This window comes from Maylandia zebra, linkage group LG22, assembly GCF_041146795.1.
Source record: "Maylandia zebra isolate NMK-2024a linkage group LG22, Mzebra_GT3a, whole genome shotgun sequence".
Lineage (NCBI taxonomy): Eukaryota > Metazoa > Chordata > Actinopteri > Cichliformes > Cichlidae > Maylandia > Maylandia zebra.
In genome coordinates, this window is record NC_135187.1 from 35,468,544 (window position 1) to 35,485,731 (window position 17,188).

The following is a 17,188-nucleotide window of genomic DNA, read 5'->3' on the forward strand; positions in this document are numbered from 1 at the left end:
AAACCATTAACAGCTTGTTTTGTTGTTTTTCTACTGTGAATGACCTGGCAGCAGAAGAGATGCATCTAACAAACAGGTATGATGCTGTATTCACCATTTATAGCTCTGTGACATGAGCTCCTGGATGCTGGGCCCAAAAAACCATCAACAAATCTGAATCAACCCAAGTGAAACAGTTTTCAGTTTGAGTGCTGTAGGTTTGTGCTATCTCTTTAGCTGCAATGAACCAAACACATGGCAGACTCCAGAGTTACATGAATACCTGGAAATGTAAAGCAGGTGGAATGAGGTTATCTAGTCCCTTCTTTCCTTTAGAAACACTTTGCTTCATGGGCTGCTTCAAAGTGCTGCTATCAAGGTGTCACACACTTCGCCATAAAAGGATTGCTATATGTGGAGAGGGGAGCAAGTGCTGGGTGGGGGGTGGGTTGAGGCTTCCCTCAGGATCAAACCCAGGTCGTAAGCAGGGCTGGATTTTTCAGAACAACACCCTTCAACGATCAGCTCCAGCTTTAACCTTTGAACCGCGAACACGATTGAAAATCTGGAGCAATGCAAGGAGCAGAGAATAGAGGCTGTAGTCATTAATCACACACTCTTACCATTTCAAACATAATGCACTAGCAACACACACACACACACACATTGACAATACTACCATTTTCTATGGCTGCAAAGTCTGCGGGGCTGTTGTGGGAATATTTAAGGTTGATTCCTCTCTCCTTTAACATCAACAGAGATGCAAATCTAAGGCACATATCCCTCATTTGCCCTCATCTGGATGTGAATAATCATCCCTGGATGGTGCATGCAGAGAAAAGAAATAAGCAACGGACTTAAGTGCCGATTCCACGCACCACAGTAGGTGCGATTACCACTGACTTTATGGTAAAACACCAAGGTCAAGTGCTGTTTTGACTGTTTGTGGGAGAAAACTGTCTGAGCTCAGACAATCCGGAACTCACAGGCAGGATCACAGAGGTTACAGTTCATGCAGTGTGAAAACTGAGTCTCCTTGATGCATCAATTTAAAGTTCTACACAATCAGTCTGCCTGCCCAGACGCACAGCAGTGTCCTGATTGAAGGTCAAAGGTGAACTCCACACATGAGGTTCCAAGATTATTTTCTAGTTGTTTTAGCATGGGCCTTACATATACATATATATATATATATATATATATATATATATATATATATATATATATACGTACAATGATTTATCACAAGATCTTGTGATTTGTATGATATTCATTTAAAGATGTAAAACTGGCTCCAATATATAAAATAGACTAAATTCTCCAATAACCATTTCATTACCACTGCTGAATGTCATTTTAATGGTTGATAGACATAAAAATGAAAATACTGTCCTGTTTGACTAATAAACCGATGCAGCCTAATATCTCAAACGTAGAATAAAATAAACTTGTAAGGCAAAAGTATTAGATTGGTCATTCATAAATTTCATGAAGTAATTCATAAAGAATTTGATATATTTAGGCTTGAAAATAATTATGAAAAAGTGAGTCATTTATTTGCGAGCTTTCTTTATGTATTATTTATTTCTATTTTCATTTTTAAACAACAGAGAAAAAGTCTGGATTTGAATCACAGTTTGATTCTATCCTTCGATTATCTTTTTCCCAGAAGAATATTTTTATTGTTTGCTTTTCTCATAGATTACTTTGAAATTTTAATGGGTAGATATATCTAGTTTTACTAATTCTTTTAAACCTTCTCTAATGAATACAGTTTTACCATAATAATTATCTTTCTTGATGCCAATTGAAATTCTAAATAACAACGTGGGGAGTGGGGAAAAGGTTTTAAAATTCCTCAAATCAGTTATTTATTAAGCAAAAAGAAATAGTGCTGATTTTTATTTTAATCATCTCTGATTTGTGTTATTGTTGGAAGGACAGACACTATAAACAAGAATGAAACCGACTGTGATAAACTGATCAAATTTTCCTGTCTGCTAAAGATCAAAATATCAAAGGCTTATCAAAACGTGTGTGCTTTGAGACTGGTGCCATGAAAAACACGAGGTTTTATTTCTGTCATTTAAAATAAAAGGTTAGGGGCAGCATGGTGATAGGATGAATACTCACAGAAAGAAAGTCCTGGGTTCAAATCCAAGCAGGGACCTCTTTTGTATGAAGTTTGCGTGCTCACCCTGTGCTCGCGTGGGTTCTCTCCAATAAGACCTGCATGTTGGCTTGTTGAGGATTCTAAACTGACCATAGATGTATATTAATGCTACATGAATGTGGCTTGTACTAAAGCCCTTCAAGTGGTCAGTAAGAATACAAAAGGACTATATAACGGACTAAATAATAAAGGACTAAATTCCCACAAAACCTACAGAAGCACTCTTCAACCTCTCCGAAAACAAATGGAACGTTTTTCCGAACAATCCAAACCTCCTCGTGAATCTTCACATTGCAAACCCCTGATGTAGATGAAATAATTCACAGCAGCTGGTGACTAGTCACTAAAGACTCAGTGGAGTCACTAAATGAAAACCAGTGAGTGTAACAGAGCTGGGTAGCTGGGCTGAGCTGAGACCACTAAGGCAGCGGCAGGAACAGCAGCAGTGGGGGAATTGCATTGTTGTTATCTGAGACTGAACTCTGAGCCCTTTTGTACTTGGCTCTTTCCAGCAGCCAAGCTCTCATAGCTCTAAAGTGACGCCTCCATGCTGCTTTAAAAGCTAAGTAGCACAAAGGTTGAAGAAGGAACTGAGAGAAATGTTCACTTAGTCGACATCTGGACTGAAAAAGGAAAGCTTCACACATTCAGCAGCTCTTACTTGATGACCACACAATGCACTTGTCCACTTGTGTGTATGTGTGTATTTATCTTCAGTTGCACAGCATGTGGGCATTTACAAGAATCCATTTGCTATATAATTCAATTAATGCTGGCCCGCTCTTGATTTAAGCTTCAAACAGCTCAACAAAAGTATATTGGGGGTTTTTTTTGTTGTTGTTGTTTTGTTTTGTTTTGTTTTTTTGGGGGGGGGGGATTATAGAGGAATGTAGATGTGAAGTTTGTGCTGAGAAGGGGGTCAGGAGAACGGTGGAGGTAGTGATAAAAGGCTGGTCACACTGTGTAAGGTGTGCTGTAGTCATCACAGTGGGACTTTCTTTCCTGCCTCCCATACAGACAGTTTGACATTGTAGGATCCAATGCACTGGTTTATAATAACACTTTAATAGGACTACGACGACTGGTGCCAATGGGACCACTGCATCCTTTAGTCCCAAGGGTGAGAGGGAAGGGAGCAGGGGATTGGGGGGCAGTAGCAGTGGTGACAGTGGGAGTTACAGACCCGAAAGACCTCACTGTCTGACAGTATCCTGTCTCGAGGCCAGTTTGGTATTTAAGCTGTTGTCAGTGACTCAAATCCTTAAATCTCTCATGTTGTCAGAATTTCTATCTATTAACTATAAAAATAAGTACAAGACAAACTGATGAGATCATCCAACCACAAAAAAGAGTCACTACAGCATCAAATAATAATACAACATGAGACAAAATTAAAATAAATAGAATGTTCCAGCAAGATAATAAGATCATTACCACAAGAGGAAAGGTTGTGTAATTAATATAATATAATATAATATAATATAATATAATATAATATAATATAATATAATATAATATAATATAATATAATATAATAACGGGCATAGGTGAGGTCCCTAAATTGCATAAGTGGACAATAAGGATGGGTGTGTAGACATATTTAAACAGTAATGGAGAAACTATGACACTTTAATGAAATGAATGCACTGTAATTAAATATAGTTTTAGATTACCGTTTCATAAGGTGTCAAAGAAAGACAGAATGAAGCTTCAAAATATTATCCATAACAACTGTTTAAATAAATCAATGTGAACACTACACTTACATAAATAATTGTAATAATAAGATGGAAATAAGACGCGTGAAAATTAAATAGTGGTCATTTTAAGTAAAAGTTCTGCTGTGTCTTACATGTGCAGCGGTTTACCTAGACTGTGTTGTTATCAGGGTCAAGGCACAGCTCTCAGACAAGAGGCTTAAGCAGAGACAAGAGCCTTTAACACAAAATAAAACCATCAAAGTTCAGCTCTAATCCTCGTTGCGGTGGATAAGGCTGATAGTTAACGGGCTCTATTATAAGCTCTGCTTATCCTAGCCGAGTTGTCGGTGTGTGTGTGTGTGTGTGTGTGTGTGTGTGTGTGTGTGTGTGTGTGTGTGTGTGTGTGTGTGTTCATTCCATACTCAATTCAACATGCCAAACAGGATTTATTGTACTGTGAATTGACATTACCATTCCACAATATTTAAAAATGGATATTGTGGAATGTGTGACAATTCTACAGTAAATTCACAATCTTTTTTAATTACTATAACTGATACCATGCCTCAAAATTTGAAACAGAAACAGGACAAGGAAATATTAAGGGGGGATTTCAGAGAGTACTCCCCAAAGATTGGAGTCCACTTGCAAATTAATGTCAAGAAGAGAATGGTGTCAAAAAGTGGTCACACAACACAGGCTTCTAAGTTTAGTTCACAGTGAACATTTCAATTTGAATTTTAAAATAATCTTGTGTTTAGGCCTGTTATATTTCCTGTGAAGTCTCCGTGTTTCTGTGTATGCTTCAGAGTGTGCGCTCAATGATTTCAGCACCTTGGCCAGCTCCCCTCCGAAACATGTTTCCCCTATATTTTATTTTATTTTATTTTAAATAAATGAGTCGTGTATTTTGGGGAAGGGGGGGAAGGGGGGGTGTGGATACGACCCATAATACCGCCGCAAAACTGATACACAGATATTATCCGGGACAAAGAAAGGGAAAGTTACTTAAATACGGCTGTGTGTTTAGTTAGTTGGTCATTGTTTATTTAAAACAAACAAACCAAAAAGAATTATGATTTCTTAATGACTACAGCTGTTTTCAGAGAACCTGAAATTACCCCGTGAATGCTCTGCTTCAATGAAACGGAATATTGTCTGCAATATATATATGTAACTCCACTGTTATGGCATTTGCTCGGCTAAATTAAAGAGTTATAGAAGACGAAGAAAAAAATGAAATAGAATCAAATTTATGTTTCCACTTTTTGTTTTCTCAAATTATACGAAATATCAGGCCCGAGAATAAAGCTTATATCTCGCTCTTTTCCAAGTAGACAATCATCAACAGTTTGTTAAATCACGTTTGTGCGGCCAGATGAGCCTAAATCAGTATTGGTTTTGTTTGTTTGTTTGTTTGTTTGTTTGTTTGTTTGTTTGTTTGTTTATTGTTTGTTGTTTTGTTTTGTTTTCTTGCTATCTCAAAATAAAAACCCCACTTATGACTAGACTTGTATTATATTAACCCGAAGCTGAATTGCGTCTTTTCAAGCTAACACGTTGTTAGTTTTTTGCGAAATACGTTTCAGTTGTTTAATCTGCTCACAGGATTTATTTATTTATTTATTTATTTATTTATTTATTTATTAAGTAGCTAAAGAAATCATTCTAAAGTATGCAGAAAAGCTCATTTGTCACATTTCTCAAAACCGATCCCAAACTCCAACTTCCGTCTCTCGTTGCTTTCCAGCCTAAGAGGCTCCACAGTTTGCGTAAGACGACCCGACTGATCGGGAGTTTTGGTTTGTTAGGGCGCCCTCATGAGACATTTCTACTGCTGTGTCTGTCTGCAATCGAACATGTAGGTGTTACAATTTGTACCTGTTCAAAATGAAAAGTATAATTTTAAAACATACCATGTAATATATTTGAGGGAATTTCCTTCGCGCATATTACGCACAGCGAATTTGAGCGTAAGGCACACCCGTCACAAGTCCTACTGTTCCATAGTTATAATAAAGTGTGTATCTAAACTTTGAATTCCACTTCTATACTTTAAGCAGTGCAATATAAGGTGGAATCCCCCGAACAGTCGCCAGTCTCACCGCCAATGTAAATGCATTTGGAGTACGCACGCTTGAAAGGGTAACAGACCTCACACAGTGTGGAAACAACAACAAACACGGCTTTTCTTCTTCCTGACAGAATAAAACCGAAGTGCAGAAAAGTTGAACTAGAAGAAAAATCTAACTCACCAGGTAAAGCGCAGGCGTCAGAAGGAACACGGCGCACCAACACGTCACCTGCATCCTCCCGGAGCTCAAACTTCCACTAATTTCCCTCGGATGGTAGTTTCGGCTTTGACGACCATAAATCCACCTTGTATCCACTTCACAGCACAATCAAGCCCATCAGCTGCCCAGGCAACAAGGAAACAACGAACCCCATGGCAAGAGAACAAAGCAGAGAGTTGCAGATTGGGAACAGGATCGATCGGCCGGTGAGGCTGCTGCCGCGGCTTGACGTTAGAGGGACCAGGTAGCGACAACCAGCGCTTACTTAAGAGTTAATCCAGGTAGAGGGAGCAGGAGGGTCATAGTTGTGAGCACGTTCAGGTCTTGACTGTCTAATGGACAGCACGCTCAGCGGTTGGAGCGTTCCGATCTGAAAGGAATGGCGAGGCTTTCTGCTTTATAACGCGCTGCTACAACACAACCAGGGAGACTCTCGCTCTAGGGGGGAGGGACGAGATGAGGGGGAGCAAAAAAGGCAGGGGGGAAAATAACGGGAGTAAATTCCAAGATGTAGTGAGGAAACATTAAGTTTCCCTCTCTCGTGTTTTGTAACAGAGGCTTGTGGAGAAAATGCTGGTTACCTTGGTTGTGGTTTGTGCGTCTGATATAGATGAATGAGCTGACATTCTGAACTATGATGCCAATAACTTTAGGCAGCCCCCCTTCAACAAGGGAGCCTCAAACCTAAACAAACAGAGCACTGTAGCTGTTGTTTATAATTTCCCCTTTTCCTGTATATTTGCTGTTAGCAGTCTTCTTTAAAAAGATTTTCAACCACTGTTCAACACCCATCCTGTTTATTTAAATGCAATTTAAATTCAAGCATGGCAACAACACAAAAATCAACATGAAAAAGGGACCAAAACTACTTTGACTGAACAAATTAAAAGTTAAAAGGCTTCAGATTTTCACTGTATAAAATCTAGTTTAACACATTTTATAGCTAAAGTTTACATTTACATTACAGCTTCTTCTGTAATATTACTAATACAAATGAATACACTTGTATTTTTTGAATAATCTGCTATTTTTATTATTATTATTCCTTAGGGATGCATCAGTTTATTAGTATTCTTAACATTACCCAAAGTCTTCCAAATAAATCACAATTAAAACTGTACGATTTTTTAAATCTGTTTGAGCATATCGCAGGTAAAAGATTCAATGAAAATAAACTTTTGCAGAAAACCAAAGCAAAATGAAACTCGAATAAACACGCTATCCCAGTGCCACTCACCCAAAGGACAGTTCCTCCTAAACATGGCTGTGTGTTTACGTGTTTCTGTATGTCATTCTGTGTATCTGCTCACCATGCTAGCAGAAGCGAGTCAAGGTGACTGAAGCCTGCTTAGATGCTGAGCATGTGTTTCTGGTTTGTGGATAGACAGATAGGATCCTTTCTGGCAGTGAACAGACGGGGCAGGGAGGTGAGCAGAAAAGAAAAAGGCGGGTGGGGGCGGGGGGTTGCGCTTTAATAAATCCCCAGCAGGCTCATTGCTACAACATTGCAGTGGTCTGGAAGTGTCACCATAACTCAGACAGTGGGGCTGATGGGATCCTGCTCTGAATGGTCCAGATAGCCTTCACAGGACCAGCATGGCATCCAGTGGTAGTGAAGGTGACGATAAATCACGAGGGCCATCTGACTTCCATTGTGTCTGGAATGAAATGCATTCTGGTCTACAGTAAGGCAAAGGGCTCACATTTCAAGGTAAAATCCACATTCCCCCTTGTTGATCAAATGTTTCATAGAAAAAAATACTATTTTTCAGTAGGACAAATTTGCTGAAGTTGAACCGGGACCTTTGCAGTGAAACCCAAAGTAAAAATGTTATATTTGCAGTTCTATACATCAGGATTTTCCATTTAAAATTATTATGTTTAATTTGTTTAAAATATCCATATATTATTGGATATGCAGTAAATTTAAAAAAAAATGTCTCTGCTGGGTATACAAACGTATAGTTAGATTCATAATTAAAAAGGTTGCCATGAGGACTGTAACTGAGATCTTTCCCTTTCCTTAACCATGATATAATTGCCTTACATGGAAATTCCAGGACGGGAACATTTTATAAATATGTGATTCGACAGAAGTGCATTGCTGTGCTTGATCAATGTGTGAGTACCACTTATTTTTATATGCTGAATTCCTATTTCATTTTTCTTTTTTTTTAATGTTTCGTTTATAATGGTGCACGTTTGTAGTTTCCCTGTCTATTAGTTATTCAGACACAATTTTACACTTAGGTGAAACATTGAAAATTGAGCTTTTTGCCTCATTCGTTCAGCTCGATGTTGTATTCATGTTACGTTGGTAGATTTTTGTTTGGCTGTTTCATCAACGAAACAGTAGAAAATGGATGTATACATCCTGCAAGCATTATGTTTCCACATTGAAGACTCGAGTTCATTTAAGTGAAAAAATTCGCAGCTTTAATCACCATATTTTGGACATTTTTTAAACCAGTGTAGCGTTTCCCTCTTTAACTATTAGTTGTGTGTCAGGTCAGTCAAAATTTTGGCCAGTGGCCAATAAAACAGGATGTATTTCAATCAGAGAAAATAATCAAATGTAGATGGAGTTCAAATAATTTAGTCGATTTAAAAAGGCCACAAAATGAAAGTCAGTTAAGGGAATATTTGGAATTTTCTCCTCCAAATGTTTTCTATAAACAAAACAAACAAACAAATACTATAAGGGTTATAATTGGAAAATGACATAATCAAATAACAAAAATAATCCACATACGTTAGCTTTGAATTTATGTTGAATGATGTCCAGTGGCAACTTATCTGTATAGCCTCCACAAGTGTACAAACCAATGCAGCTCATCACATATTAAGGTCTGAGTAGAGCCCTTAAGTGTCACATTTTAGTGCAGGGAAACAAAACATTTATTGTCATAGGTTGCTACAGTCAACGCTGGCTGTAAAGTGTGTCTTTCATTTCATGGCCCAATCCTGAAAATATGAGGAGGCTGGCAAGGAATGAGAAGACTGCTTCTCATTTAGATGACAGCCACAGAGTCAGCTAAGGGTGGCTTGACCTTGCTGCAGAAACAAATTAATAAATAAATAAAAGATGAATTTGTGTGGAGAAGCTATTTTGTGCATTTGGAAATGTTTCAGAAGGTGTTCACATTCACCAACATGGATAGTTAGTGAGAAATTACGAGTCCCATCGCCTTTCAAGGGCACTATACAGCATCAGTGAAGCAGAGAGAGTTAAAGCTCAGCTGCTGAGTTGTGCCACTGTCACAGAATGAGAACCATTCACAGGAGATATGTGGACACGTCCATAGGCTGCCAACCCGTACAAAATGGAAGAAAGACTACATTTCTTACTTCTCAATCAACCACCTGCACTCCTTCCTCTTTCCAGTACCAAGCCATCTTTCATTGACAGTGCATAATCAGTAGGTCAAATCACTAATTTTCAAAGCACACCTTTAGGCGCCCATTCAATGCTGGGGGGAAATTATAGGGTAGCTTCTTCCTAATAGCTTATCATTGAGCTACAAAGAGGAGGAGCAACAGATAAAGACAAGAGAGAGGAAGAGGATGATTGCCCAGCTGAGTGATGCTGGCGTCCGGTGGCATGAATATGTTCGGCTGGCTCGGCTCCACCGCCGATTGTGAGGGCAGATGTTGCTTTGGGCCCTCAGGCATGGCCATGATGCAGTGGCAGCAGGTTTGTCCAACCAGCTGCCGTCTCTAGTGTCATTCCACATTTGGAGCAAGGGATAGGAATCAAACTGGGCTTGACCAAAAGGGCAGGCTGTGGGGGTGCTGGGTGGGCAAGGGTGGGGGTGGGCACTTCACACCATGTGTGGCGACAAAAGGCCTGGCGGTCTGCAGTCAGGCTCGGGCTGCCAGTGCTTTTCAAGATGATGTTAGGGGTGGGCGGGCTGAGGGGGAGCTGACAGAGACAAATGGCTGAGCAGAGTGCTGGTCACAGGATGCAGCTGCTACACATCAATCGCTTCCTCATCACAGTTAGAATGACTGCCAGTTTCAGCTTTGAGCAAGTAGGTTTATTAGAGGGTATGAATACGGCTTCAAGTAAAAGCCACACAGAGATTTGAAAGTTGCGTCTGATAAAAACTTTAAGGACTTAACTTCTGTACATGGCTTCCTTCTTTATGGTTTGCTGCCATAAACCCAAAAAGGGTCTGCAATAAGCTTCTCAAAGAATAGTTCAAAGTATAATTCAGGTTTTTCACAACTTTACTTTTTCTTTACAGTTTTGGTCACTTTTTGGACAAGACTTTCTCTTCAAGGTTATTTCTGAGATTTGAGGGATTTTTAGAACACTGTAACATACAGGATGATTTTTGGGGGCAATGTTTACAGTAGATTTAGCAGTTATTTTACTTTGCAACTAGAGTAAATCCACCCATGATCAGTCTCAAATGAAAACAATTAGAAAGCCTGCCGCTGCTGCTCCAGTTGAAATTTCACTGTCAAACGAATCTTCCAGCTAGAGTATTTGACTTACCACTTAATACCCAAATGAAGTGTCTGGATGCATGACCATTTTTGCCATTTTTTTCAACAAACATGAGTTTGGTAAACATTGGCGAGTTGTGTGCATTCTGACATGATTTCTGAGATCACCAAGTTCGCAAAGTCACTCTTCATCACCATCTGGTGCTGCAAAAACTGTTTCCTGATATTTGCAGTGGCAGATTTATATGATTCACAGCACAAGATGAGAACTTTTCTGTGATTTTGCTCTTTTGCAGATCACTGTACTGCCTAATTTAAAACCTTCTCATAACAGACAGCTTTCCTGGCTGAGGCAGTGCTTTATGTATGTATGTATGTATGTATGTATTTATTTATTTATCTATCTTTGGACTTTGGAGAAATTTGAAATAAAGAATGATGGAAATCTTTTTACCAAATTTTAATGTCTCTGTAGTTACAGCAAAATCACTGTTTGAAGTAGATTTTACGAAATGACTTAATTGATCAGGGCAGGCTGTAGGATATCCTTTTCTTGGCTGAGGGAATATAATTGGAAGACAGAGACATTGTTATGTGAAGTGCTGATTAAATGAGGGGACCAAAACCATGCATTATGTCTCTTTTTACTTCCCAGCATCCAATCATAATCAGAGGCTCTAACAATAAAAGAAATGACATTCCTTCAACAGCAGAGGACAAAAAAGTAATCAGTGGCAGAGTAAAACAATTAGAAAATTAGATGTAATTGTCTACGCACCTTCCTGCATTAGGACAGAATCACTGCCTTCAAGATCCCTCTGCAACACAAAGCAGTGTGCAGTGAAAATATCAGCACAAGCCACAAGTCTGCAGCATTCTAAGCCCAGACAGAATGACTGACCACACAATGTGATTCCAGTTTGAATGTTTTCAGCAACACTTTTTCACGGCAGAGGTTAATGTACACTGACCTATCCCTCTCCAGCTAACTGCTCCTCCTTTGTCTTTTAGTGAAGCAGGAGTACAAGCGCAAGCTATGAGCCATGTCAGCTAGAGACTTAATAAGGTTCAGACGGCTCCAAAGGTCATCCAGCTTCTCAAAAGAGCAATAAAACTAATTTTCAGTTTTAACTGAATGTTGTATTTGAGGCTTGTACCGCTGCATGTCTTCAGTCAGGAATTAATAGGCAGCACCAAACCAAAATCCAGGTCTAACTGGACAGTCTGCGTACTTTAAGCGATCTTTTACTGACATCTGCTGGTGAAATCGGTTATTACTGCACTAAAGTGTAATAATAATTAAAAGATTGACTACAATGTTTTCTCATCAAGTTTTCTCTCGATGATTTTAGTAATTAATTGATTAAGTCAACCAGTAACGATGCAGAAGAGATCACATCAGCAAACTGTTTTGACTGCTCTTTGCTCAAAGTTGTTAAGGATTTTAATTGATATCATATGTGTTTCATAACTCAGCACAATAACTGAGAGGTGGCCGGACCACAGAATAATACAATGATCTATGAGCACTTTGGTTAGACAGATATTCAACTTTATGCATTATAGAAACATTTTTTTCAAATTAGTATCAGTTTGTAATCTATTATCACACCGAACATTTTTATTTCATTCACATTTTCAATCAATTATAACACCAAACTGTGCACAGTGAGTCCGGTGTCCGGCTCGCGTTTCTTCTCCTCCAGTCGGGCATCTCCCTGAAAAGAGCAGAAAAACAACTGCTCCCTACTACTGCAGTTGTTACAGACATGCTTCCTCTAGGTTGGTGTCAACCTTAACCCGACACCTTGAAGTTTCTGTGCCTTGCTGCGCTATCGCCAGTGCAGGAACGCCATCCTCCCATAACCCCAACACATTCCTAAGGCAGCCTCTCCTTGCTTATGCTCTATGTTAGTGTCAGTGTGAACCAGTCTACCTTCAGCACCCTCCTTCACATCATGGAGTTAAATACTTGCAACTAATAAGGAGTGTATCAACTCTATTATGAACATACACTGCAAGTAATGTTAAAAATAAACTTTATTAAAATGCATTTGTAACAGGTTTCTTCACGACAATGCTGTCCTGCAATCCCAGAATTTATGGACTAGTAGAGGCAGCACATTTGGTTTTTACTGGCAGTCCAGGGATGACCTCTCTGCTCTTCTCTGCATCTGGCTGATAGACGAACAACAGCACAACCAAGACCAGTTGTAGCAACAGATCTTTCTGCAGGCAAAGTTATAACATATGTTAAGATTCAATATTGAGGAAGGGTACAAGAGGTGATCGAAGAATAACCACACCGATCCGGCCGGGTGAAGTCAAACGATGATTTTAATGAATACACGCGTGGGAAGAGAACTCTGTACGCAGACAGGAAGTAGTCTTCGACTTAATCAAAGCATGAACAGATATTTTATAGCATCAGGGTTTGTTTACTGACGCCCCTTCATGCGTCACAGATACATTTTATACATAGATCAGATCAACATCATCATGACTTTTTACCTAGAAAATCATCTTCTATTTTCATGGCTAGCCCTTCCTGTCTACCTTTCAGTTCTTGTCTTGTTCCTCTTTCTTGCCGAGACACCAAGAAACGGTTCCTCTTTTACCAAGACAATTTTGCAGTTACAGCCAAACATAACTAACCTCTCCTCTAAATAAATCTAATTTAAAGTGTGTGTGTGTGTGTGTTGACCTCACATGCTCTTTCTCAATTCACCTGTTGCACTTCTGACCTTTTACCAGACCAGAAGCTCACTGAGACTATGTGTATGTCTTCTACTAAATAAATGTTTTAATCAAGAACCTCTACTAAAACCTTAATATAAAATGATAAAGCTATCTGTTACATTGTTAAAGCCTCGTCTTAGCCTGCGGCTCAAAATAACTTCCTGCTTCTTTCTGCATACAACTTCCTGTCAGCCTGCAACTCAGTCTTTCTGAAAGAGACACTGTTTAAACCTTGGAGTGCAATATCCATGCTGCAAATTATATTATTAATGCAATAACAATTATTTAACAATAGCAGTAAAATAATTTCCCTCCTCGACACTCCCCCTTTTGACCTCTGGAACACCAGAGGTCACAATACATTGTGTCCTCACGCAGACCCTTCTCTGGTGGTCTCGAACCTCGAGATCTCCAGGATCCTCGCCCCTCCTGTGGTCGCCGAGATCGATCTTCTGCAAAGGAAACAAAACACCTTTTCTTGCATCTCCCTAACTTATCCTATCTGGGACTCTTTAATTAAAAGCCTGATCCTAATTATCTTCTTAACTTATTGACTTGTATTTATGTATACTCTTCAACGTTACTCATCACTTTAAAATTCTTTTAAGCGCTGGTTTCACGTCCAGTTGCTCGCTCTACTTTCCCTTATCTGATCATCAACATCCTATGCACAAGTTGTCGCTGCTGCAAGTTAATCTACTCCAAAAGAAAACAACCACTTCAATCAATTAAGTTTAAGCATATAAGCAATTACTCCTGTATACATTTCATCATAGCTAAATGCTGCCTTGAAACAACTCCTATGTGTTAACACTAACTTCATTTTAAAACCTCACATTTCCTATGTTATCACCTGTTTCGGTATAACCTTTTTATTTCATTTTGCTCCCTTAATGTAACAATACCTTCTAATTCTAATGTATCAGACTTAACCAAAATATATGCTTTCCTTCCTCTTTGGTCCTTCTTTAAGTTCAGTTAAAAGCTAAATGAATTTAGGGCCTTTTGCCTGGAATCAATACTGTCATGTGTGTTTCTTAACTCTGTGTCTGTAAGCGTGTGCAATCCTTCATGAACTCATATTATCCTCACAGTAGATTGGCTAATCATAGCGCTAGCCAAAGGCTCGTGACCCTCCAGAGACAAATTTGAGCCACAACTCCTTTTAAAGCACAAAATGCAATATGTATAAAATAGTTATAACTGCACCTGAAATACAAAGTTAACATCATCATAAACATCTTATGGTCATCAAAGCAATGGGCAGGGCTGCGACCCAATTTAGCCCTGTCTGCACAAATTTTAGCCAACTTGTTTTTCAAATTTAGGTTCATCCTCTCTACCTTTCCTTGAGATTGAGGATGAAAGACCGTCCCGAACTTATGTTGCATTCCCAACATCCTCTCTACCTCTTGCAAATCTTTATTCTTGAAGTGAGTACCATTGTCTGATCTAATTCTCTTGGGAAACCCATGCCTTGGAATGTAATGATTAAGCACTTAATCACGCTTTTCGCGTCTTCACATTTGGTCGCCCATGCTTCGGGCCATCCAGTCAAAACATCCACACACACCAACAAATACCTCACCCCACCTGGGCCTGTATCAATCATGTCGGTATAATCAATCACGACCTCTTCTCCTGGCCTTCCTGGCATGAGAAACTTACCAGCTTCAGGTTTTACTGCTGGCTTTGGGTTGTGTGCCCCACAAATTAGGCACGTTCTGGCCTTTTCCAGTATCATCCTTCTCAAATCAGGATGCCACCATCGGCACAAATTTCTCTCCATCTGTTTCACTCCCACGTGACCAAGCCCGTGAGCCTCATTCACCTTTTGTTCCGCCATTTTGGCCGTTAAAGCGGGACGCCCATCTGGCCCCCTCCACAAACCGCCATCTTGCCAGGCTCCTTTGTTTTCCCACACCCCCTTTTCCTCTGGGGATGTCTCCTCCTGAGCCTGTCTAACTTCTTCCATGCTGTTAGTGCTAACCTCCTCTTCTGGGGTTACCTGCACCAGTTGTCTCTGTCCTTTGTAGCCCGCTGCTTCCTTTGCGGCTTCGTCAGCTTTCTGATTTCCTCTTGCCACCATACTGTCTGCTTGTGAGTGGCCTTTGCATTTTATAATACTTACCTCGTCTGGGTCCTCCAGGGCCTTTTTGTGACAGATGGGTGCATTAGTGGCCGTTCTGAACCCGGCTCTCTTCCACTGAGCCAGTTCCACATGAGCTGCTCCAAACGCATATGCTGAGTCAGTGTAGATGTTCACTCTCATGTTTTTAGCCAACCTCAGGGCTCGAGTTAGGGCTATCACTTCAGCTCTCTGGGCCGACTGTTGTCCCTCGATTTTTCCTTCAACCTGGGCTTTCTTAATACAGTCATGTGGTTCTCCTGACCCCATTAGGTCTGCCATATTTATTCCTTCATGTGTGAATATCAGATTTGGCGCCTCTAAAATTTTGCTGAACCTTTGTTGCGTCAGTGGAGTCATTGTGAATGCCTGTGAGTTCACATAGGCCACTACACTGTGTGTAGTAAGCACTTTCAGTGGGTGTTCCCTCACTATATGTGCTGTTTTCTGAATTATCTTTGCTACTCCTGCTGCGTGTTGTGTGCATGTGGGATGCCTTGCTTCTGTTGAATTTAATCTTATGCTGACATACATAAGTACATCCCTACCTCCCCCTTTTTTCTGAAACAACACACCATTCACAACTCCCTTTGTTTCTGAAACATCAAGATGAAATGCCTCATCATAGTTAGGTGTGGCCAGATCTGTGGCTCTTGACAAATCCTGTTTTAGTGAAATGAACGCTGTCTCTGTGTCCGGCGTCCAAGGCAATTCAGCCTTCAGAATTCGAACACCAACTTTCTTGATCAAGTCCCTTAAAGGGGCCGTTTTACCCGCATAGTTCGGAATGAACTGCCTGCTGTAACCTGTCAAGCCAAGAAAGGAAAGCAACTCCTTCACAGTTCTTGGTTTTGGATGTGTCAGAATTTGGTCTCTGTGTGTGTTCATTAACCCCACTGATCTGTGTGCGATCACCCGGCCCAGGAATGTTACCTCTGGCCGGACCAACTGCAGTTTTTCTTTGCTCACTTTGAAGCCACACTCCGCCAATCTGTTCAACACCACGAGCGATGCTGCCGTACAGGCCGCTGCTGACGGGGCTGCAATAAGAAGATCATCAACATACTCTATTAATGTACAGCCCCCTGGCAGTTGACATGGGGACAATGCCTCTTTCAACACCTGATTAAAAATTCCTGGTGAGAGTGCAAAGCCTTATGGTAGACGTGTGTACCTAAATTTGCGGCCTCTGTATGTGAATGAGAAAATGTCTCTGAGTGACTCGTGCAGTGGGAGACAAAAGAATGCATTCGCTAGGCCAATACATGTGAACCACTTTTGGTCTTCAGTTTTGTGCTTCTATTATGGTCTGTTAAATGGTATGTCAGACTTCAGCTGGAACAGGACAGGCGAACAGTTAGCTAGACCCACATCTGTGGGCCCTGCGGACCACAAAGTACCAGGCAATTTTGAGAGCTCAGCTACTGCATCAGGATGATCCATTCTTTCCCTGCCATGTATTCTGGAGATTTCTTTATGTTCTAAGATCACTGCATCGTTGGACAAACAAGTTATGCGATATATTTTACATTTTGGTGCACACCAGACATTTGGAATTTGGGTGCCTTGCCAGCATGCGTTGTCCAGCGCCCGCTTGACCATTGGTCCCAGATCTCTTGGCCCATGACCCTCGTGGACCGCCAATGTAATGTTAGGGGCTGAATCCTCTCCCACATTGTACCAAGGCAGTTGTTCATCAGTAAATTTCACAGCCGCGGCCACA

General features: G+C 40.3%; 2 protein-coding genes across 2 annotated transcripts in view; both read right to left on the minus strand.

Annotated features, from left to right (window-relative positions):
* Positions 1–6,563, minus strand: part of nxph1 (neurexophilin 1) — a 73,231-nt gene extending 66,668 nt beyond the window's left edge. The window contains exon 1 of the mRNA XM_004560967.2: positions 6,108–6,563. Coding sequence (XP_004561024.1) covers positions 6,108–6,161 — 54 coding nt within the window. The 5' untranslated portion in view covers positions 6,162–6,563. The remainder of the gene's footprint in view (positions 1–6,107) is intronic.
* Positions 6,564–12,917: 6,354 nt separating this feature from the next.
* LOC143414647 (uncharacterized) lies at positions 12,918–16,707 on the minus strand. Its single transcript, XM_076879433.1, has 2 exons — positions 14,747–16,707; positions 12,918–14,680 (listed from the first exon to the last, which is right to left on the minus strand). Exons 1-2 carry the CDS (start codon positions 16,351–16,353, stop codon positions 14,677–14,679), a joined length of 1,611 nt encoding a protein of 536 aa, XP_076735548.1. The 5' UTR covers positions 16,354–16,707; the 3' UTR covers positions 12,918–14,676.
* Positions 16,708–17,188: the final 481 nt, after the last annotated feature.

Coding starts and splice junctions, on each gene's coding strand:
- LOC143414647 (XM_076879433.1), bottom strand. CDS start 16,353: ATGAACACACACAGAGACCAAATTCTGACACATCCAAAACCAAGAACT.